The sequence below is a fragment of the Candoia aspera genome, chromosome 7 (genome assembly GCF_035149785.1).
Source record: "Candoia aspera isolate rCanAsp1 chromosome 7, rCanAsp1.hap2, whole genome shotgun sequence".
NCBI classification, from domain to species: Eukaryota; Metazoa; Chordata; class Lepidosauria; order Squamata; family Boidae; genus Candoia; species Candoia aspera.
This window is the reverse complement of record NC_086159.1, coordinates 21,329,686-21,353,709: the sequence shown is the minus strand read 5'-3', so window position 1 is coordinate 21,353,709 and position 24,024 is coordinate 21,329,686. Positions and strand designations below refer to the sequence as shown.

At 37.6% G+C, this 24,024-nt stretch overlaps 1 protein-coding gene across 2 annotated transcripts in view; it reads right to left on the bottom strand.

The window, feature by feature from the left end:
• Positions 1-24,024, bottom strand: part of TRIM24 (tripartite motif containing 24) — a 64,264-nt gene that overhangs the window by 3,071 nt on the left and 37,169 nt on the right. The window contains exons 4-17 of one of the 2 annotated variants that reach the window (XM_063307968.1): positions 20,866-20,998; positions 20,460-20,576; positions 17,452-17,566; positions 14,956-15,102; positions 11,310-11,427; positions 10,320-10,618; positions 9,740-9,904; positions 9,201-9,380; positions 8,593-8,728; positions 6,931-7,003; positions 5,676-5,844; positions 5,026-5,312; positions 3,711-3,846; positions 2,906-2,980 (exon numbers count right to left, since the gene is read on the bottom strand). In XM_063307968.1, the coding sequence (XP_063164038.1) occupies positions 2,906-2,980; positions 3,711-3,846; positions 5,026-5,312; positions 5,676-5,844; positions 6,931-7,003; positions 8,593-8,728; positions 9,201-9,380; positions 9,740-9,904; positions 10,320-10,618; positions 11,310-11,427; positions 14,956-15,102; positions 17,452-17,566; positions 20,460-20,576; positions 20,866-20,998 (2,150 nt within the window). Of the gene's footprint in view, positions 1-2,905; positions 2,981-3,710; positions 3,847-5,025; positions 5,313-5,675; positions 5,845-6,930; positions 7,004-8,592; positions 8,729-9,200; positions 9,381-9,739; positions 9,908-10,319; positions 10,619-11,309; positions 11,428-14,955; positions 15,103-17,451; positions 17,567-20,459; positions 20,577-20,865; positions 20,999-24,024 lie in introns of both variants that reach the window. The other variant, XM_063307967.1, reaches the window with a different exon arrangement.

Sequence of the window (24,024 nt, the reverse complement as noted above, 5' to 3'; positions counted from 1 at the left end):
TTGTTCTAAATACATCAAGTGGAATCAAGAAAGCTTAGTGGACTCCAGCTGTACCACCCCCATCTCTATCAAAAGCGGCAGAAGAAGACATCCTGCTGACTTATGAAGCTAATCCAAGAGACTATCTCTTTTCTTTAAACAGTTACCACAGTGACTAATAGAATTCTTAAACAGGTCCAAGAGGAAGTCTCTAACCTAGAGGATCAAATGAAAGTCCAGAAGAAGGCAATATGTGCTAGTCACAATGTTCTGAATAATCACATTAGTTTCCTGGAGTCTCCATTATGTAGGAAAAACCTGCATATGATTGGCGCTGAGAATATTCGTAATCAAACTTACATGACAGAATTTATGGAGAATTCTTTTAGAGATGATCTTCCTCTGTCTGCTGATTTTTTAATTGGAATTGAACATGTGTACAAAATACCCATTATAAGATCAGGGGCTAGGGATAGTTCAAATGTTGCTATTGTTCAGTATCTGTGTGTTATTACAAAAATGTCATTCTGCATAGACTGAGACAAAAATCAGAAAAATCCTGGGTGGAGCGGGGTTGTAATAAGAATATAGTATCCATTTACCCTGATTTAACTAAGGAGGTTGCAGACAAGAGAAGCTTTTCTAAGGCATAGAATCTTGCTAAATCTGCACAGCTGCAATATTTTAGTGCTTTCCTGCTACATTTTCTGTCACGCATCAGGGAGAAATAGAAAAGGTTTCAAAAGCAGCTGCAGCTTTTTTTAATGGGACTTAAAGCTGATACTTCTGCTCTTTTAGATACTTAATTCTATCCTCAAGTATTGAAGCAATGATGACCAATGCTGCCTTTATAGTTATCAACTTCACCGTCAATTTAAAAAAATTGCTTTCTTGAATCACTTCTTTGACAGAAGACTTTTTAATGGGATTCAAAGTTAATACCTTCAGATTTTTTTCTGGGATGCCAGTATTCACCTTTGCTTATTCCCATACCTTACCTTGTTTCTGGGCATATTGCCAAATTATGCTGTGTCTGATTTTTCTTTTTCTTCCCATCCCACTCTCCCCCCACCCATGGCTTCTTGTTTACTTTTTATTCTCATTTATTTAAGGATGATCATATATTATATGATCCTGTTTTAGCTGAGAGATGCTGCATATTTTTTTGTTTTTCTTCCTTATATATCATTTATGCTGTTCTTATTAGTTTTTTCTTCTCTCTGTTCTGTTGTATTAAGTAAAGCATTAAAAAAAGGCTAATGACACTACTTCCTCTTAAGGAAGCACTGACCACACCCAAACTGAGCTTCCTGTCAGTTCCCTGGGAGCTTTTACCAGCCTGAAAGGGGAGGGGTGGCTGCAAGCGACAGAGCATTGCAGAGAGCCTTATCTACATCTTTAAGACCAACAAACTGAAACACATTCCAGGTAACCTTGCAAGATGTAGCCTCTGCAACCTCACTAAGACCTGACCAGCTAGCATCCAATTCAGAGTAAATCTGAACTATTTTATCCTCTGAATGACCTACAGATTGTTCATAGCAGCCCAACAGATGCTCTTCTGGCTTAATCTTCCTAAAAGGATCCAGGTCACTTTAAACAAGGTCACCAGGCAGGACTCTGAAGTTCTGATAAGAATAAAGAAATATTGTTCTGCTGCTATTCTTATTGCCATGGTATAAGCTCAAACTGAGTGCTCACTCATGTTTGGTCAGATTCTCCACTGCTGCAGGAGTCTCCTCAGATGCTTTATCTCCTGGACCTCTTCAGTAAACTGAACTCCTCTGGATCAATGAACAGGAGGAGGCCAAGGAGCTGCAATCCTGTTTAAGGATACCACCACCTCTATATTTCAGGACACAACTATGGGCTCAGCAGGACTGCCTACCACAGCCTTAGGATATTCCCCAAGTGTCCTTTGGAAACCAAAAAGATCCATTAAGGGTCTAGAGAGATTTGATAAAATAGGTCCATCTTCCCTATGGAGGTGGGTGGTACCAGTCAACTTCATAGCAATCAAAGCGTGATCTGGCAGTAACAGATGTTAATGTCCCCACCTTGAGATCACACAGCATCTACTCCAAATTGAAAACCAGATCTAATATATGGCTTCCTCCTATGAGTTGACCTCCAATGTCTAGGATAGGTCTATGGTTGTTCTGGTGGGTATGAATTCCTAAACTTCTCAGAAACCTGCCCCAGCAACCTAGCACTATCAGCCTGGGAAACTGCACCACAAAGCCTGAGATGAGGTCAGCAGCTTAGGCAGAGACAGTGCAAAGGGGTGGGGGGGATAGTATAACAGCAACAGTTCTAGCTTGCCTCTAAAGAGAACTTCAAGAACAAGGCCACACATCTGGTTGGTTATCTATGGAGAGTATCTCTGGATGCTGCAGAACCTCCTGCATGATAACAGCTGCACCACTTCCCCTGCCCTGGGTTTGGGCTAATGCCAGGCCCCAATCCCAGATGGGCACATTTCCAAAATAAGATTGTGGATGAGGAAAGATTTATTATAGGCAGACCTGCCATTAGATAGCAAGGACCAGAGCTCAGGGTCTCCAAGGACACAGTAACTCAGCTTCTGGATTTGGGGGGAACGGAGTGCCAGAAATCCCACCTTCTCTGAGAGCAGCCCCCCCCTCCTCCTATCACTTCAATGACATGTAAATAATACAAAGTTTCGAAGAGACCAGAAAATGAAAAGTTGTCAACAAATGATTCTTGGAAAAACATAAACTTAAAAAGGATACACAGTTAAAAGCAATGGCATTCAAATATGAGATGGTTTGGTATTACAGCTCTCTTTTGTTCTGAGTCAGTGTATTTTGAAGCACAATACAGAGATTATCTTATTTAACCAATAATGGATACAAAAACATGCCTCATAAAATAACAGTGATAAGTAATAAAGTTAATAACATACTGTGGGAGGGACTGGATCTTGAAAAGCAAGGCTCATTTCATGGCAGTAAAGGTACAGAAGTAATCTTTCACACTTCTATATATTGAGACAGAAATGACTACAATTATTTGGGACATCAGCTTGAAAAGTTAGAACAGCATTATATATTATGTAAAAATGCAGTCTTTAATGTAATGAACTTGCTCAAAACCTGAACTTGATTTTTCTTTCCCATCCTCACCCCTTCCCTCAATGTATGTTTTTTTCTGCCAATATTTTTAACTTCTAGAAATATTCACAAAATGGACTTAGAGCAAAATACATGTGAACTTCTGAGAGAATGAATGTTCCGCTGATAATTAGTATATTCCATAAAACTATGAAGAAGAATTAGACATAGCAAGTTGAAAATTCCATACCTCATGCCCATTCATTAGATATTTATGAACCATTTCTGAAGCAAAGAAAACTCAAGATTGATATTAACATGATATTCCAGAAGCACACATTGCCCTGATTCTAAGTGCTAAGTAGTCGAAATTGGCACGCATCCAGTTTATCCAGATCTCACTGTTGGAAGAGTGCCCAAATAGATAAAATTAAAACTGGCACCATAAATGGTACCCTATAATAGTTAATAGAGAAAAGTTCTAACATTTAAAATGTACATGTACAAGGCAAACAGAAAACCAGAAGAGGGTGAGCCTGTGTATCCGTATCTTTCTCTCAGATTCTCAGCACTAATTAGGGAATTCATTATTTGTTATTATCATGTACTTTTTTTTCAGAAATAGTTCACAGAATTAACACAATACAATGAAATTACCCTCTGATCTATAGGTGCCAAACCCAGATTGCCTTCCAGTTTTCTTTTTTCTTCAGAAACATGACTTGAGACACCACAATCATATTCTACTTCTGGTTTAGACAAATCACGGCAGAATGTGCAAATCCATTCACCGCTGGAAAAAAAAAGAAGGAAAAAAAGAAGATTGGCATAAACCTCACATTTTTGCATTCTGAATGCTTGCAAGCTAATTCTTTGACCTATCTTTTATACTGTAATGAATGTTAAAAGTTAATACAATGGTTACAATGAAGCCAATGATAGAGAAATTACTTTGTTCAGTTTCTGAGTTTCTTCCGTCAAACAATCAGAAAGAGAAATCCCAATCATGGAGATGGCAGGTATTAAAACAGTTATCCTTACAATAGGCACAATTACTTTTGAGTGGAATCAAATTGTTCGAACATTAAAATCCTTCTCCAAATGAAACTGAAAGACACAAAAGGTCAGAATGGCCTGTCTCCTAAATGATTACCTCATGGGTTGGCCAGCTTTTTATGGAAAGGAGAAAGATAAACTCTAGAAGAATGTCCTTCCAGTGCTGCCACCTACTTTCCTCTTCCTCCTCCTTCAGTCATCCAAACCTTTGCTGCAATAGCCCTGTGTATATACAGTTTTCCCTCCTCAAAGCAGAAGAAAGAGAGCTATCTAGATTGTGGTGGAAAAAACTGGTAAGTGCAATTCCCAACTAGCTCTGACAAAACTCTTTTCTTAGCAATCCTTAGACAACAGGAAAACCAAGTGTTGGTTTTGAGTGAGCACTACAATTGCTGCCCTTGTCTAAAGAAAGCACTGGAAATAATTCCATGGATGCCTTCTGGATTTAAAAGGGACACTGACTTAACAGCTCTTGATGATTAATAGCATTAAATGGAAAGCACAGATTCAACAGAAATATAACCAACTCAAAAGGGATTTTATGCAAAATACCTACCTTAAAGTCTATTATTTAGTTGTATGCTGAGACTGGAAAAAAAAATACTGGGACAGTTGACTTTTAAGCAACATTCTGTAGCAGAAAAGCAAAGCCACTATTCTAAATTTATTTGTTATACTTTAATTTTAAAATAAGAACAAACATAGCTGTTGTATCCAGGTGCATTTATCAGCCTAAATAAATATATGCAAGAGCTAAAATTGAAAAACCTTCTGCAATTGCTCATTCCACAGTGATAGCTTGTTTTATACACCCACAGACTGAACATCACACTGAAGGTTCCAGTTTAGCTTTAAAATCAGATGCAGTAATTCAAATAATGTTTGAGTTCATGCCACAGAAACATATGGGCTTTACCTTGGAAAATTCCTGACTGTGGGAACATGACATGAAAGGTGGAACACTTTAGGACACTTATCACAACACAAAAGTTCTCCTCCATTCTGACATACTGCACACCAATCCTCGTTAGGATCATCATCTTTTCTGCTGTCTCCACCGTGTGGAGCCCCTATCCATGCTGCCTTGCCATTGGAGGGTTGGTCACCTGTACTGTCTGGTGCTTCTGTTCTCAAGGCTGATGCTTCAGAAGAGTGGCTGCTATTCATTAACGCTGAGGAAAGCAAGGCTCTTGGAAATCTGGACTGTAGACAAAGAAAAATGTCTAGTTTCATCAAAATGTAGTATCTTTACATGCACATGTGTTAATATATACACAAAGAATCATGCCTCCTTGACAGTTATATATACATTTTCTAGCCAGTTGAATCAGCTAGTGTAGCTGTGTATGCCCTTACAAAGAGTGTGTCATATCAAAGATGTGAACATTTATACCTTAAGATTTTTAAAAAACCACCAAGAGTTCATTAATTTTAACTCTCATAAAATGTTTTTCATTATGGCCTAATATAAAATACTTCTTTAGCAGAAACATAGTAATTCAACTAATTTTTAAAACAAGTTAGTGCCCTTTTGTATTTAAGACTATTTCTCATAATTGTGATTACATTTTGCTTCCGGGATTCTTCATCTGTTTCCTGCTTCACTATGACAACTGGGAAATCATAGTTCTCACTTGGCATGCCAGACTCTTGTTTTATTCTGATAGGCTCTAACATGACCACAGGGACTCTCTGGGTTGAATCTGCACCTGATGGTCTGCTAGAAGAACTAGAGCTGTAAATGAAATATTCAGAAAAAAAGGAGAGATCAAATGGACTATTAAAATAGGTTCTGCATCATTTGAAGCAGAGCACAACGACACTACTTTCAGAAACGATAGCTTGCATAAGGTGGGGGAAATCAGTCTTCTGTGTCATAATTCTTCCATGAAGTTCATGGTTCATTCTTGATGACACAAAGCCTGATTAATGTAATACTCTGACTGAAATTATGTACTTTCAAAAATATCAAATGTTTTTGCATACATTTCAACCACAGAATTAAAATGGTGCATTATTATCTCAAGATGATAAAAAGGGTAATATCTCTCTTAGTTTGTCCATATCTATTTTTGCTTCTTCTAGGTAAAATATTTTCTGCTTTTTTCTTTAATATGAGGAATAGTAATTTTTAAATATTTATAATCTGACATTTCCAACAAGTATTATCTAAGTTCTTTTTCATAAACTGTACTCAAATTTCTCGTTTTCTGCAGAATCAATGTAAAATTTATCATCATATATCTTCTTTGTTAGGAATTACATTTTATTGGTTTTGTTGTATCTTTTACCATGCATGTTTGTCCCTACCAGCTTAATATACATTGCTGGCTATTGGTGAGTGCTTTTTTTTTTTTTTGTAGGAACAAAATCTGCCTATATTATATTCCTGTTTCATGACACAAAAAGCTAAGAACTACAACAGAAATTATTTTCTGCAGAGCACTAAGTGTTTTTATACAGCTGGGCATATCTAAAGCTTATTAAGAAAAACATTTGTAGCTTCTCATGATTAATACAAAAAGAAAATTGCAGTGATGAATGGGTGGACTACAGATAGTGATTTTTTTCCCTAAGTGAAAAAGTGATCTGTCTGAACCTACTATCTGAGAAAATTAAATGGCTTTTTCAGCCTTCCCCAACCATGTTGCCCTCCAGATATGCTGCCTTCAGCTCTCACAATTTTAACCAATGGCCATACTGGTTGGGGAATTCTGGAAACTAAAGTCCCACATCCAGAAGGTGCAGCGCTTAGGAAAGATTGTGCTAATCCATGTAAATATTTTATCAGAATCAGTTTTTACTAACACAGTCTGCTTACCTGCCTCGACTTCCAACACTAGAGGCACTGGGTGAACGCATTGGAGGATGGACAGCAGAAACTGTAACCAACCCTAAATCATCAAGGACAAAGATCAGAAAGAAATCTTGGCTTAAAACCTATTAATATTTGAAATACTTCATATTAAACTGCACTTATTAGTGAATTATCTATTCTATAATAGTGCAAAAACGAAGTATGAAAAGTGAAAGATTGTTATTTGTGCCTAGTTTCCTTGCTTAAAGAAAGGAAAGTGAATACAGCTATTTTTGAACGGGGATAAGAAATATTTTCTCTCAAGGCCTCATTTATGCCTCAAGTCATATAATTTGGTTTTGTAAAATGCTACAGCATTTTTTTTTACTTAACCCAGAATCAAACAGAAATAGCCATTCTTCATTGTTGCAGAAAACAAAAACTTCCAGTGGCCAAGATGAAGGATTGTTTCATTCCTTCAAAGACTGTTTCATTTTTTTATGCTTTAGCTGCTAGTATCTTTTTTTAAATTATCATCATCATTGCCTTCATCATTGCCATAAGTCTCTCCATTTTAGTTCTGGTTTATTATTAAGCTAAGAATCTCTACTTCCCATATTCATTTAATTCTACTATATATGGTTAAAATTCTTTATCCTCTCTTCTATTATTACTACAGGTAGTCCTCGACTTATGACAATTGGGACCGGAATTTCTGTCGCTAAACAATGTGGTCATAAAGCACAACTGCATCGTTTAGTGATGGCAATCCCTGCAATCCCAGTTGCTGTTGTTAACTGAATCCCACGGTCGTTAGGTGAGGCTACTCTCTGCTGGCTTCCCACAACCAAAGTCAATGGGAAAGACAGCACAAAGTTGCAAGTCGCAGGTGGGCAGGCAGGTAAGTGGCTGCTGCCAGGTAGGGGAGGGAGTGAGTGGTGCATGGGGTGTGCGAGGGGTGCATGAGAGGTGCCGTGTGGGTCAAAGAGTGTGGCAGGGGTGCAGCATGGGTCAGGGAGGGTGCATTGGGGTGTGGTGGGGGTGCGTAAGAGGTGCTGCATGGGTTGGGGAGGGTGTGCAAGAGTGCTGTGTAGGCCAGGAAGGGTTGTGGGGGTGTGCGAGAGGTGCTGCGCAGGTCGGGGAGCATGTGCAGGGGGTGTGGTACAGATCAGGAAGGGTGCACGGAGGTGCTCGAGTGGCCGGCGCAGCACCAGCACAGAGAGGCTGGGGAGGGTGCGCAGGTGGGGGAGACTTTCTGGGGAAGCTGGCAGGGAAGGCTGCAAATAGCAATCAAGTGATCGCTGGGTGCTTGGCAACTGGTCACAAGTGCAAACGGGTTGCCAAGCTCCCAGATCACGATCATGTGACTGCAGGGGTGCTGCAACAGCTGTAACTTTGGGGACTGCCCTTCGTTCAGGACCGTCGTAACTCTGAATGGTTGCTGAACAAATGGTCCTAAGTAGAAGACTACCTGTATGTTATCTTTTTTTAAAGGAGCTTTACAAATCTTTCTATAACTTCCTTTTCACTATAGCTATTTGGCAACTAGCAAAAGCATATATCTGCACAGCTATACTCTTTCCATGTGGTTATGTATTTTAATTGTTCCCCCTCCCAATGCTTTAGATCTTGTTTGTGCCTAACAATGTAAAGTAAGAGTTTTAAAAATAACAACAATAGACATACCTGAAAGTCCTGGAGACGGAACTGAAGAATTAGGAGACTGCACAGTTTTGCGTGAAGGTGGTTTGGTTTGGGTCTGCTCTGCAATTGCCTCTCTCCTCCCAATACTTTCCAATGGAACACTTCCTGAACAGTCAATCTTAATATAATGAGACAGTAAGAATATTAGATAGGAAAACATTGTCCTGCTACTTTTCGACAAAAAGCAATGACAATTTCCTCTAATGGCAAAGTGGATAGCCTTGTGTTGAACTGTAGGGGCATTTGGGACACAAGACACAGGAAATAGAAGGTAAAAGGCTACACAGATGCAAGCTCTTAATTGGTTGGAAAAGTCATTAAGAGCATAAACAGATAGGAACTTGATCATTAATACAAAACTTTTAACGGCTACGCTCACTTCTTAGCTTGAAAAAGCCACAGAAAAGGATAAGAATATTAAAAAGGCACTTCTAGAACATGCTGTAAAAAAAAAAACACTACTTTGTGCAGTAATTATATTTTCATCCCAAACTGTATGGCACAAGCCCACCAATTTTTGTATTAGAATAATAAAGCATGCTGGAATAATAAACTTTTTTAAAAGGAGAAGGAATATAGCACTATCTCACATCTGGTAGAGAAGGCAATGTATAGGAACCACTCATTGTTGAAGTCAGATCAATCATAGGTGGAGCAAAAGTCTTCCCGTCATTTCCAGCAACACTATTAATAGTGGGACTGGAGGGAGTTGAAGTTGTACTGCTAGCACTCGAGGAAGTAGCTGAAACGTGACCACTGTTGATCTGCCACTAGGAAAAATGAGGAGGAGGAAGAAAATAATTTATTTCATAATCCATGAACAGGAGATACTCAAGCTGCACTGATCATTGGGGATAAGGATTGATAGAACTGTGCTTAAGTATTAATATTAAAGTTGACAAAAGGTAGCTGTGAAATAAAAGTGCCAAAATTATTGCAAATAAGCAATAAATAAGCAAGCAAGCCAACAGACAAAAGTGTACCTCCTTTCCAATAATAAAACTATTAAGCTGTCTAATTTCCTTTTCTTCTAGATAGAAAAATAAACTTGGTAACATATTTTAAGTTCTTTTTTGGGTGTTGTGTTAATATTATTTATATAATACTATACATCCCATGAATAATTTACCTGTTTAATGGCTTGCTGTGCCAAAATTGCCATCTGTAGTGGAGTTTGCTTTACAGATGCATGTGGTATGCTCTGATTTTGAGGTAACCTCACTGGTTGAGCCAGAGGAACTGATCCAATGGATTTGAGATTGTGATTCTGAAAGTTAACCAAACGTGGAGGTGGCTGCTGGAAAGACAAAAACAACATTCTTAGCTAACTTTTCATTAGTTAAAACAAATCTTTTCCTAAGTTTTGAAGAAAGAAATAATAAAATATAAACGATTTTGGCTGGTATTCATTTCCAATATAAAGCAATGCAGCCTGATAAATGAAGAGTTTCATAATTTAAAGGGGAAAAGATATATAGGAGTATGACAAGTGAATGTTTTAAAACTACTGATTTTTTAGGAACTCTAGAGGGGGCCCTGGACTCCTGGAGTAAGAAAAATTAATGCTGGCAGTTAAATAGCATGATAAAATGCACAAAATGCTAATCCACGTAATAATATTTTTGGTGCTACCTTGCTGACTTCAGCTTTTCCTCTGAATGAAGTACAAATAGCTCAGTGTCTTCTACTCTGGACTTGCCCTCACTTACCTGAGGAGGAGGAGGAAGAGGAGGAGGTGGTGGTGGTGGAGGAGGAGGAGTCTGGTGCATGGGTCCTGCAATTCTAGGATCTGGGAGCCCCACAGGACCTGTCCTCCGCTGTGCCTGCTGCCTCTGAGCAAGCACCTGCTGCTGCATGTGCTGAAGTCGAAGTTGAGCTAAACTGATCTGCGTCGGGAACTTGGATAGTTGATTTGAAGGCAAACCACTTTGTGGCTGTATGTTTGGTTCCATCACAGGGCTTTTAGGCATATGTGGTGGGATTTCACTATCTTCAATTACCAAAGAACCTGAATAAAGATAATTATATTTATAAGATTTTACTGTGGATAATTCTATCACAATATTAAATATTCTTTCTGGCATCAGTCACTGACAACTGTGTATGCTAAATATCCTTTGTTTAGCATGCACAGAACTACTTTGTTAGGCGTGCTTTTATTTAATTGCCTGAAACAGAACAAATGCAATAAAATATTGGCCAGGTATTTACAAACTGCCAAGTATATAATACTTGGCAAACTTCTAATTAATGTGGCACTCTATTATATTTGTGGGAAAATAACAACTTCCCCATACAACATCACTTCAGTGTATGAAGTTGTACACTTTTGGATACACAGTGGTAAGTGACAAATACAATGCTAGTGCATAGCTGGGGAACCTGTAGTCAACTGAGTCATTGTATCACGTGCAAACAGAACAAAACAAGATGAATGTATCCAGAACACACACAAAGAATGCAAACTGCCATCACAGTTATATCCTAACAGGATTTCCCATGCTAGAGATAGAATGGATGGCAAACTAAAATGAAAAGTGTGCACCATTACTCAGAGATGGTACCTAGTTCATAACAATGTGTATTCTACTTATTTCAACAGTACTTAAAATAAATCAATTACAACAATTATTTCATGTAGTAAACATACTGAGTAACATCAAGTTTCTATTAACAAAACTAAATGGAGTTCATCATACCTAAGTTGAAAATATTTTGAGCCCAGAAACTAGGATCACAGTGAAACTGAATGGTAGCATTAGATACTGGTAAGGCATCACACCTTGCTCTAAGGAGGTATCGTAACCGGTATGTAATCTAGAAAAAGAATGAGATAATGTTAATGTTAAAGTATCCCAAGTGTGGCAGAACACTACATATGCCTTGTAGCTGGTGAGACATGGACAACAGCACATTGGTCTGCAAAGTCACTTTACATTAGACGTCCTAGCAATTTTCATGGGGCCATCTTTTGACAACCAAGGAATATGGAAGACTGCAATTTGGAATGTAAGAGGAGCGTAAGGTAAAGAGCATGAATTAATGAATGAAAAAAAGGTATTTTATTTATTTAATTTGTACACACACACTGATCCCCAACAACTCTACTGGGTGTTTGTGAAACTAAGAGAAAGATGTAACCAATCTGAATAAAGGTGGCCTGATCTTATGCTGTGCAGCTGATGAATACAGAGAGGGAAATAAAGTTTTAGGTGTAAAATTATGGTTAATATGGAGAAAGACTGTGTCATCCAGATTGTTCTGGATGTGCACAAAAATAGGAATCCATTGGTTCCTATTTTCATGCACACCAGAACAGTCAAACTGCATATTAGGACAGTTGCATATATTGCATAATAGTTACGGTTGCGTATTATGTTCCAATGAATGGTGATCATGGACATATCAGGAATGTGTTTGGGGGAAAACTACACAATGTTCTGAATGAATGTGATCCAGGAAAAAAAGTTGTTCTGTCAGAAGATAAAATGAATGAGTGAGAAGAAGACAGGTATAGATTAGAGGTCTAAATAATTTGGAGAACTAAGAATGAATGACAGTGGTGGTTGTTTGGTTAGTACCTGCTCTGAAAAAGATCTGTTTGCTTTAAACATGTCATTTAAGCATAAATCATACTGCTCAAAGCTCTGTTGGATTTGAACAGCATATAAACTCCAATAAATAAAGAAAAAGTGTACACATGGCAACACTGAATGAATATAAAAGTACACCATACTTGGGAAACTGAGCAACCTAAACCAAGCCAAATCCCAAAACACCAGAGAATTCCTGCAAGCTTGGCACTCAGACAAAGCAGCCATCAATAGACACATGGAGGTAAACAACATTTACATACCATTCAAAAGAGACAATAGAAAAGCCAAAAGACCGGAACACAACCTCCCCAGCAATCGACACCCAGATATGCAAAGATATGATTAACACCAGATGAACAATCAAACAGCACAATATACCCTAATCAAGGAGCTATTAACTCAGTCAGTCAACCAAGCAGCAAACAACAGCCCAATCAAGGAACTCCCAAGAAGAGAACAACACCTCCACCAACACAAGCTGGACAAACCACAGTATATAAACAGAGAGCAAGGCCCACTCCTTCTTCGCACTGAAGATGTTGCCTAGTCTGGCAATGAAACGTCTGCAAGAAAACAACAAGGCTCAAAGAGCACCAAGGACTATCTGTACAGATAAGAGATGAGATATAGGAAGAAGAGATCATCATTTAAGAGAGGCTGGTAAGTTACTAAAATTATTTAACTTGTGATGACAGGGAAATCATTTCTTTAAATATTTCTTTTCTCTTTCTTTAGTATATAGAATCTATATGGTACATAGTATATAGAGTCCACCTTTTGGGGGGAGATGGGCGGTGATAGAAATTTGAAAAATAAATAAATAAATAAATAAATTCTTGATCCTTTCTTTTCCATTTTTTTCTTCTTTTCTACACTTTCTATTTTTTCTTTTCTTTTAAAAATCTTTTTAATGCAATGTTTAATAAATAGTTAAGTGGGATGTGGCAGGAATCCCAGGTAAGGCGCATGGGGGTGCCATGGGGGGGAGGCCAGGGAGGGCTTGGGAGGCCCGGCACAGGCCATGCTTGAGTTGGGGGAGGGCTTGGGAGGCTCGGCGGAGGCTGCGCATGGGTGGGGGGTGCCGTGGGAGGGAGTGACTTGCGACCTTCCCTGCCAGCTTTCCATTGACTTTGTTGATGGAAAGCCAGCAGGGAACAATGCAAATGGAGATCACATGACCACAGCTCCCTACGACGTAATCGTGAACCGGGCACCGGAGCACCTGGATCTTGTCACGTGACCATGGGGGTGCTGCAATGGCTGGAACTTCGGGGACTGCTTGTAACTCCATTGTTTCAGCACCGCTGTAATTCTGCATGGTCACTGAACAAATGGATGTAAGCTGAGAACTACCTGTATATCAGAGCTATGCAAAGTGTTTGAAAGGGGAATCTTAGAAAGCATATTGGCACAAAAGAAACACCCCTCCTCAAAGCACTGAATCAGCTGCATCTTCCAGATGACTTGCACAGCTACTTCAAAAGCGTTCCCCAGTTGTCTTCATCTGTGTGTGCATACTCACACTCTATGCTGGTATGTTGCTACACAGACAACTGTAGAATACCTTCAAAACAACTCTGCAGGCTTTCTAATGAACACAGTTGTGATGTTACATAAACAACTAATAGCAAAGGTTTTAGAAAAGTTCCCTTTTTTGCCAGAAATTAAGAGTGGAACTGAGGAGGGAAACAGGCGTTCCACCCTTGCTTCACATGAGCAGAGGGAGCATTTGTGCAATGAAAAATTCTGAGTATAGCCCTCTCACTGAAACATGCAGATTTATGCATACTTTGTCTTAAAAAGTAGCACTGGTATTTGTTATCCACTTATATATAAGTGCAGTAGAAGCAGAGAATAAAATTACAATACAGATTATGAGGGCAGTGAATCAAAAAGTAAAATGACAGAGGTTCTCTGACTTCTATAAAATTGTTGAGAAAAAATTATTTATTTACATCGCATGATTTATTCTCTGCTAGTCCTGGTATAACCTGAACCCATCCCAACTACTGGAAACCATCTTGCCCTTTTCACAGATTTTTAGATTTTCGTTATTCTCTTCCCATTGCCCCAAAAGATAGCTAAGTTATTAAAAAACAGGAAATATCAGTATACTATGTTTCAAGCTAAGACATATTTCATCTGGGAATACCAAGAACAATAGAAGAAAATGATCCTCAACACAATGGAAGTAAAGTTTTTGGTGATGTGAACAATTCTGTGAAGTCAAGATTTGAAATAGTTTTTTCTGTACACTTCTCCAGAATAGCATTTTCTTCAAACTCCAGTGCTTCTAATGTAAAATTTATACTTAAGGCAGAATTTAGAATCCTAAAAATGTAAGCTTCCATTATAAATTATCTTGTCCATACTGCTGCAAATATATCTCTGAAATGAAGAGCATGGAAAAATCTGAAAAACAGCGTAAGGACTGCAAATTTTAACTGAACATTTGTTAGATATCATAGCAGTTTAACTTTAAGAAATATGTGAACAGCAAACACTATTCTAATGCTTCTCACTTTGCTTTTCTCTGTAACCAATTTATGACCCCTGCAACCTGAAAGTGTACTAGTTCAAATCAAAGAGAATACTGGTAGCTCAGAGTTGAACTGTGGAGTCCTTGGTGTTCTCTGAGCCTTGTTGTCTTCTTGTGGATGTTTCAATGCTGAAAGAAGTGTGGGCAATGAGACGTCTGCAAGAAAACAACGAGGTTCAGAGACACAGTGTACTAGTTCTCTATCCATACCAGGCGTTTGCTGTACAATAATGCTGTGCTGCTCCCACTGGAGACTGCCCACTTAGAAAAGTTCATAACGTGTTCCAGTTGTTTAGAAAGTCCTGTCACTTCTTGCTGCTGTTGTAGAAGCTTAGCCCGGTGTTCCTTAGCTAGACACTGTAACGAAGAAAGATAAGGTCATGACCTCTTCTGCTAATTTCTGCAGATCAAACCATTAACCCACCACCACTTGTTGATTTCCATCTCTTTAAGAGAGTAGACCACAGACAGCCTTGAACTTTTTACCATTCATATTGAAATCCTCTTTTACTTTGTTAATACTTAGGCAATCTTTGATTCAAAGACTATTTCCACTTTGCTTTGTATTAAAACTGAAACAGCTAACCTGTGCAGCCCCAATTATACAACATGCACAAAGCAGTGTAACAGAGGTTGAAAACAATAAACTTTAATAGAAATTTGAATGCTGCTTCTTCCTCTGTAATTAAGATAAAAATTAGATAAAACTTTGCAGTTCCTCCTAACACATGAATTAACATGACTAACGTTTTTTTTATCTGCATAAAATTGATATAAAATTAGGACCAAAAGAATAACAGAGTGAGGATAACATTCCATTGGAAGACAAGTCCAGGAGAAACGAAAGAAACATCTGCTAAAAAAATTCCAATTGAATGATGGATGAACATTTAAAAAGCCTTTCCAGAGGTAATGAAATGTCCGACAGTCCTCACAGCAGAGTACCCAATTATAGCACAGGGCTGTCTAATCTTATTTAATCTCCTGGATTTCTTTCTAGGGTGGATCAGGAATGGGTCTTGAAGTTAAGAATCACTTCACAAAGTAGCATTAAATATGTATTTTCTTCAGTACTACACCTTGTTCAGATGCAGAACTTTGCTACTGTCTTCAGCTACAGTGAAGAGGGAAAGGAAAGAATATCTGAGACTGAGACGTAGGCCCAATCTTGCTCTAAGTTCTACTCGGAATATTGGGTGCAAGCTTACTATTTCAAATAACATGCTAACGATCACTTATTCTAACAGCAAAACAATTTTTAAGTGCCAATCCTACAACAAAGTTTTTCTGTGCTGGCCCACATCTTTGTGGAAAAGTCTCTTCCCTGCCCCAAAGCCTGATTGGCACTCACCTTGGCAACAATCTGGGAAGCAGTTAAGACAGAACTTTTCCATAGGGCTTTCAAGGTACAATTATTGCTGTAATAATAATAATGTATATCGGAGCTGGCACCTTAACTTGATTGTATTATTATTGCTTTATTGTTGAAGCTTTATTGAGTTTTTTCCTGCTTGTAAACCACTCTGATTCAGTAGTATATAAATATTGTAAATACATAAATAAGGAATTACTAAAGGAAGTATCTGGGCTGGAAGAAAATGCCAGCTTTGCAGAAGTTAAAGCAAAAAACCACAAACAAACAAACAATAACAACAATGAAATAGAACTAGGGAAAAAAACACTTGGAGGGTGGGACAAGTAGCAGAATAAGCAAACTAGGAGGTGGAATAGAATGGAATAACCAGGAAATGTTCCGGCTTGGCTAAACAATGAGGAAGAGGATTCCACTTGTTTTTTATATAAAATATCAAATTATGCAATGAACATGACTTATTTGGAAAAAAAATACTGGGATACCTTAAAGACTAACCAATTTTATCATCACATAAATTTTTATAGCTAACATTCACTTCATCAGAGGAAAGATGTGAGATGTTCCAGGCAGTCCTTGACTTACGACCATTTGTTCAGTGACCGTCTGAACAATGACAGTGCTGAACAAATGGTGGTTATGACTGATCCTCAGAGTTCCAGCCATCCCAGCATCATGAAAAATAGGGCTGAATCATCTGATAAATTTCAGTTCCATCACTTTTCAAGCCAATCCATCTTTGTAGTTCATTTCTGCAAGTACTACCTATTCTATATCTTGATGGACAAATATCTCCTTGGAAGTTAAAATAGTCTGCTACTGATTATCACAATGTTTCTGTACTCGCATCAGATCTATATCCATTTAGTTTTGCATGTGGAAAATGACCGGTTTGCCCAGTGTAAGGTTTATATCATAATACAATTCAATAACCTTTAAGGTGCTCACCATTTTCTGTTGTTTTATTTTTACTGCAAACTATTCATATAGTTACCAGGTTAGAAACATGGCTATCTTGGACTGTACCTATATCCTAACACACGAAGATACCTGTTGGAGATACTTAATCTGAAAAAGATTACAGGATTATGTAACTCCCACATAGTTGATGAAAATCAAGAAACAATATTTAGTTATAAAAGCTATACCAAAGTTAAGATGTTTATATCCATGTTCTGAAATCTTTCAGAACACATTATTTTATTATGGTTTATTCCTTAAGTATTTTAATAAAATATGATATATTCAGATTTTTTAGCCATACACAATACAAAAATTATGTGTTTTGCACTAAGGATCAACTTAATAGTGTGCCTCAGGAAAATAAAATCTACCTCAAGCTGATGCAGCAGAGCTTTCCCCTTTTTGTTTATTTCTACCATCAATGTGAAAATAGCAACTTTAATATCTTGTTCCACCAGTTTTTGATTCCGATTCACTTCATGGATTCTATAAAATGTAGAAAAAATATTTAGTATACTTATAAAAGTACAGTGACCACAACTTGTTATGATTGCCAATGTTCCAATCTTGATATTGTGCAAGATATCACAGCAGCCCATAATTAAGAATAAATCTTCAAGCTTAACTCCTGGTGACTTCTGCACATATTTAGTTTTCTTGGTAACAATACAGAAGTGCTTTGCTACTGCTTCCTTTAATTTTCTTTTTCCAAATTCCCAGTCTAGTATTTCTTGTTAGTCTCCCATCCAAATATTAACCAGTTTCAATCCTGCTTACCTTTTCAAAATCAGCCAAGGTTGCCTAGGTGCTATCTCCCTATACTTTATTTGCATGTTTCAAAACTGCACAAAACACAGAAGAGTTATACACAGCACAATGTTGCTGTGATTTTTGTTGCTTTTCTTCGTGTCAAGAATAGACCAAAGTGTAGTGTGTAATAGGCAATAAAGTACATATCTGGGATGTCATAGCACTGTGGCTTGTTCAGCTCAAAAACAGCATAGGAATTTAAACAGGAATATACTGTATATGTCTGTGTGTGTATAACAAAACACATAGATTTTATAGTTGCTAAAAGCCATTCAATTTTTTTGTGTTATGTAATATGTCAGTCTACTTCTTCAAGGCCCAAGAAAGCACTGAAAGACTCTGGCGCACATTCTACATTAAACCCCAGTGTGCGCAGCCATGGCATCTTAGCTTTTTTCTTCTTCTCAGATCCTTTTTTAAATAATATGCTAATAGGTGCTGCAACAGGTTCATAGAGAATGTGTACTCATAGCATTACTGGTTTGCTTAGGAGAATGTGTGTTAATACTATACTAAAATAATCTGTGCAAAAGCTACTGCACCCATTTACAGTGACATATTGGGCCTCCATTTCCATCATGCCTTTCTGATAAAAACAATTGCTTAAGAGTGCTGCATGGTTAGGTGATCATTATATCTAGAAGGGAAAATGGAAGATATCGCTAATAGATATGCAGGGAAATGTTTTAAAGTAAATCAAAGGGAAATAGGAGAGTAAATTTTATCACTGACAAGGGTTGAATGAAAAGTAATGCCTCCAACAGTCACCAACAGTACTGACACACTAGCAGCTCTGACAAATTCTTTAGCATCATTCACTTTAATTGGCAGGAAGTTGCTGCTAGGAAAGGTGGTGTTGCTATGTTTGTAAAATGGAATACTGCAGTGAGTATTCATCAGTGTGCTTTAAACAACACATTGTTTATTTTTGACTGTCGAAGGAGTCCCTCCAATTGAAATTCACCACCAAAAGCAGGTTGTTTATGGTGAAGATTGTTGATGGGAGTACTGTGTAACACTAGGCCAAAAAATGTAAAGATGGTGAACCAGAAAGAGGCGATTTGTGCCATGAACAATGAAGTAGATGACTTGTGACAGCAACTGTTGAGCTTCATACAAGAAAGGTTGATGAACTGATTAAGGACAATTGGTGGATCACGCGAAGGGAAATTGCTGCCAAGCTTGGCATTTCATAGGAACATGTGGGTCACATCATTTATGTTCTTCTCTTCAATATCAGAAGGATCGTGCAAGATGTTCCTTGCATGCTTATGGCAGAAATGAAAGCTTCAGGAGTTGAAATTTGCTAGCAATTGTTGTCATACTATAAGAATGAAGCTGAGGAATTGACAGCCTACAAAACACAGGCTGTTCATTATGACCCAGAAATGAAGCATCAGTCCACACACATCATCCCAAAACTTCATCTGTGGAAGAAAATTTCAAAACCCAGGCTTCCGCAGGAAAACTCATCACTACAGTTTTTTGGGATGCAGATGGTACTGATTTCCTGAAACCTGACATCACTACACTGTGATATTCAAAACTTTGAAACAACGATTAAGCAGAGTTCAGAAGCACAAGAAGGGGATTTTCCTGTAACATGACCACAGTAGGCCCCACACATCGCAAGCCACCCAAGAGGCAAGTGCGGAGTTGGATCACATTGTCTTACCCTGTCTGCCATATAGTCCAGATTTGGTGCCATCCGACTTCTACCTTTTCCCAAAAATGAAGGAATACTTTATGGGCATCTATTTGACTCAAATGAAGAGTTGGAAAGGACTGTCAGGACCTGGTTGAAGAGATAAAGTGTGGAGTTCTTTCATGATGGCTTTAAGAAGTTTGTCCATCGTTGGGAGAAGTGTGTTGCAAATGGTGGAGGTTATGTGAAGACGTAAATATAGGTAACAAAAGAGCTCGTTTCCTGGAATATTTTTCTGTTTTATTAGAATACCCCAATTAAACTAAAATTGTGGAGGTAAAGGCATTACTTTTCATTCAACTCTCAGAGTTTTCTCTTTTCCTTTAAAAAATATCTGGGCAAGTTTATAGCCATACAACAGCTCCTCTCCTCCATATCCCTTCCTGATTATAATATTTATCAGGCCACGTAATTGCCAGGTCACCCCTTCCGCCAAAAAATGATAGCATGATTTAGGTAGGAATTCTAGTTTTTCTTTCTTGTGTCAACTGCATTCATCCTGTTTATGGATATCCTGCAGACATTTACTTGGCCATTTAGAAAAAGATTTATGCTTTGTTCTGATCAACTGAGACATTTTATGTTGTTATAACATGTTTAGGAATTATCATATTCAAAGTTTACACTGATTCTAAGTTCATACTGATGTGAGTGATCCTCAAATTTTCTTACAGTGATTCTCTCTTACGCATTTTCATGGGCATATATTAAACTCATTATACTACATGTCAAATTTAGAAAGGTAAAAAACTAAATGAATCCAATTATTGGGAATAAAACCTTGTGGAAACTTCTAACATGAAAAAGTAGCTAATCTAGATCATAGTAAAATAATATTTAATATTGCAAAATAAGACTCAATACCTATTTTGAATCTGTTCCCCTGTATATTTTATATACTTGCTTTTCTCCATCAGTTTTGTAACAAGAGTGTCAATGATCACTTTCTGATTCTGAAACGCTTCTTCTATAAACTGGTATCTGCAAAAAGAGAAATACATAGCATATTTACACTAGGAGTATTCTACATATAGTCTTTTAAAAATAAATAGGTCCAAACCAAATAGAGGGGAAAAGAGAGAAAACCAAAAAGATATAAATATAACCAATAATAACTTTTATAAATCATGTCAAATTATATAAAACTCCAGAGCAAATGGGGTAAAAAAAAATCAGGCTAGGCTATCTCTTGAAACCTGTACTTTTCTAATAGATTATTATTATCTCTTTATCTAACTTTGCCTTTTTTCAGATATTCTAATTTTAATACCTATGTTCTTTGTGTTCCAGCAACTGACAATCCCGACACGTCAACTTGTCACACGTTTCACAATAGAGTTTCAGCTGCTCCTTTTTGTGGTAAGGGCAGAACACGGGTCTTTGACTGGTTACACCAACAGCTTCTGTTAGAAAAACGAAAAAAGCCTGAGGGATAGGGATAAATTGTTATAGACGTGGATTAAAACTGAAAGTTAACTTCTCAACTTACTAGTACTATTTTGCCTTTTTTGAAGTCTAGAAGCAAGGAAAGGTTCTTCTTTCCCATACTCCACATTGTCTCCCATATACACATTACAATCATACTTTTCCAAAGATTTGGAAAATTATTCAGTGGGTTCTCTGAAGTGTGATTGAAATGTGCTTCATACCCGTGAAGATGCAAAAGCTTTGTCTCCACAGAGACAATGCCTACAACTTATTTCTATCTTGAGAACTTGTATTTTTTTTAATCCATTCAATCGTGTCCAATTCTTGGAGACTGCCTGGACAAGTCCCTGCAGTTTACTTGGCAAGGTTTTTCAGAAGTGGTTTGCCACTGCCTCCTTCCTAGGGCTGAGAGAATGTGACTGGCCCAGGGTCACCCACTTGGCTTTGTGCCTAAGGCGGGACTAGAACTCATGGTCTCCCACACTCTAGCCTGATGCCTTAACCACTACAACAAACTGGCTTTCAAATAAAGATTTAATATCACATAAATTCTCTTTTTTAAGGATTTTTTAATTTACTTTTGTTGTGCACCACCCAGAGTCACATTGTTTGAGTTGGGCAGTCTTACAAATGCATGAAAAAATAAATAAATATTTAGTTCATATTCATTTTTTCAGATCACAAAACCTGAAAAGGTATATCATTCAAATTCTAGTTTCTCAAAACAGGAAAAAGTATTATATATAAATATTATTTTCTCATTGTCTCTCAACCCACTACATCAAGGTACATAGTTATCTAGTAAATTTTAAAGAGGCTAAGCAGAAATACAGGCTAAGCAGAAAGATGATCCCCTCTCCTCCTCTTCTATTATTGAGCTAGTTAACCCATTCCCACCATTTAATCCACCTTTGACAATGCCATGTCACTACACGGCTGCAACCCTCAAACTGCCCATCTCCATTCTTGCCACTTCCACACTGGCTGTAGCCCCAAGAAGAAATTATCCCTGAGAGAATATATTTGTGAGACTCTTGGTATAGACTCAGCCAAAAGCAAGGTTCCTACAGTCTTCTTGAATAAAACGCATTAAATGAGTACGTGAGAAGGTTACAGACACTGCAGTAATGGGACTACTTTCACTGTAAAGCCCAATTTATCTTACAATTCATTAGGGTAAAACTTTTTCAGTTTCTTGATAATGATTTACCATGAACCAGGGAATTTATTTACGGATAAATGAGTAATTTGCAGGTTGGTGATGTTTCATAAATAATTTCTTTAATCTTTTCCAGGCTCTAAACGGGCCATTACAATATTATTTTTATATACCCTATGTATTGTGTGAGATATAGGAGAAAAAAGCATATTATTTACTTAACCATAGGAAAGAGTGATAAAATTCATATAAATTAATTTTAAGTGTTGTGCAACAGCATCTAAATCCTGTAACATCTATAACTTATACAAAGAATGAATATTTTATTCTGATACTGATCTTATTATATGGTTAGGAATTATGTAAAAGCACCCAAGTATCATTTCTTGATCATTGGAAATCTTATACAGGAAGTCAGGCTTGCAGACTTTTAATAAGAATGCAGTAGTCACAAGCAAGTTTTTTTTTCTTTAAAAAAATTAAGCTAAGGTTCTTAGGCATGCTGAATTATATGCTTAGCAACATATTAACAGAATTCCATCAGAGACAGGCCCCATCCTTTTAAAGGCAGTTAATGACAAAACAAGAATAAAAGGAACTTCCTAATTTTTTCAATGCAGAATTGTATATTTAGTCTTATGGCAGCAACTTCACAGACTTACAACAGAGTCTAAACCAAAGTACTTGAACTTTGAACCATGAACTGCCTGATTTCACAAGACCAGAAATGGCTAAGTGGAAATCCACAAAATCTCTAAAGAAAAACTAAGAAACAACAGCGTTTTCATTTCACCAAGCAAATTTGCTTTCTTGTTCTGTTTGACAGCGGGGATGATCATGACCGCCTAATGGGAGAGGACATTTTTTTTGTGAGCTCTTGATCTACGTTCCTGCCTCTGGTTTAGAGCTGGTCAAGACCTACATTACTTATTAAAGTAATCAAATGGCATCTCTTATATAACAATAACTTTCTAGGAGGAAAAGACAGAAGTCAGACAGTGAGAAGGAAAGAGAAAAAGAAAAGTCTTCTGATTTAAGGGAACGGGGAAGTGGAAGAAGTGTCATGGAGCCAGTCCTGGCTCACAGCATTCTTCCAAGACAGCCAAACAGTCAAACATTGATGAACTTTTTCTATAAAAAGAGACAGTAATTAAACACTCCCCAATTTCTACCTCCAATAAATCTGAGGCTCTTGAATGGGATTTACAAACAGAAACAGAAAAACAGCAATTATTGGAGCTTTCTACATCTCTTAGAAATAATAGACTGTTTGATAAAATTAAACTCTGTAACAAGGTAATATTATTACAAAGACTACAACCATACTAGATCTTCTAGATGTACACCTTGGTGGTAAAACTTAATCATGGAAGAGTAATTATGCTATGCACTTTTGCAAAATTGTTGCAAGACTGTAAGAAAAGCCTTGTATCAATCATTCCAGGCCACCTAATTGAACTTCCTTTTCAAATTGGTTCAGCAGAAAGATGTTTCTCACTGTCATGTTCATCGTTCCAATGTTACCGCTGCATCGTAACGTTTTGCATGTCATTTGGCTGATGTGTGCTTCGTTTGGGAGAGGAGGAGGATTCTGTCTCATGGGATTGTTATCTTTTGCAGCTGGATTGGAATGTGTTTGGGTTATCTCGTGTGTTCAAGGTTTCTTTCCCAGGACATCAGCAGAAAGGGTTACCAGCACCTGGGGGTGGGGAGGGGGAGTTTGAAACGGCTGGGTGAGGGGAGGGATTACGTTTGTGCCGAGGGTTTTTAGTTTGTATTTGGCGCGCTTTTGCTCATTCTCAGCTTTCTTTGTATTTGCATGCTATTCTTTAATAAATCAGA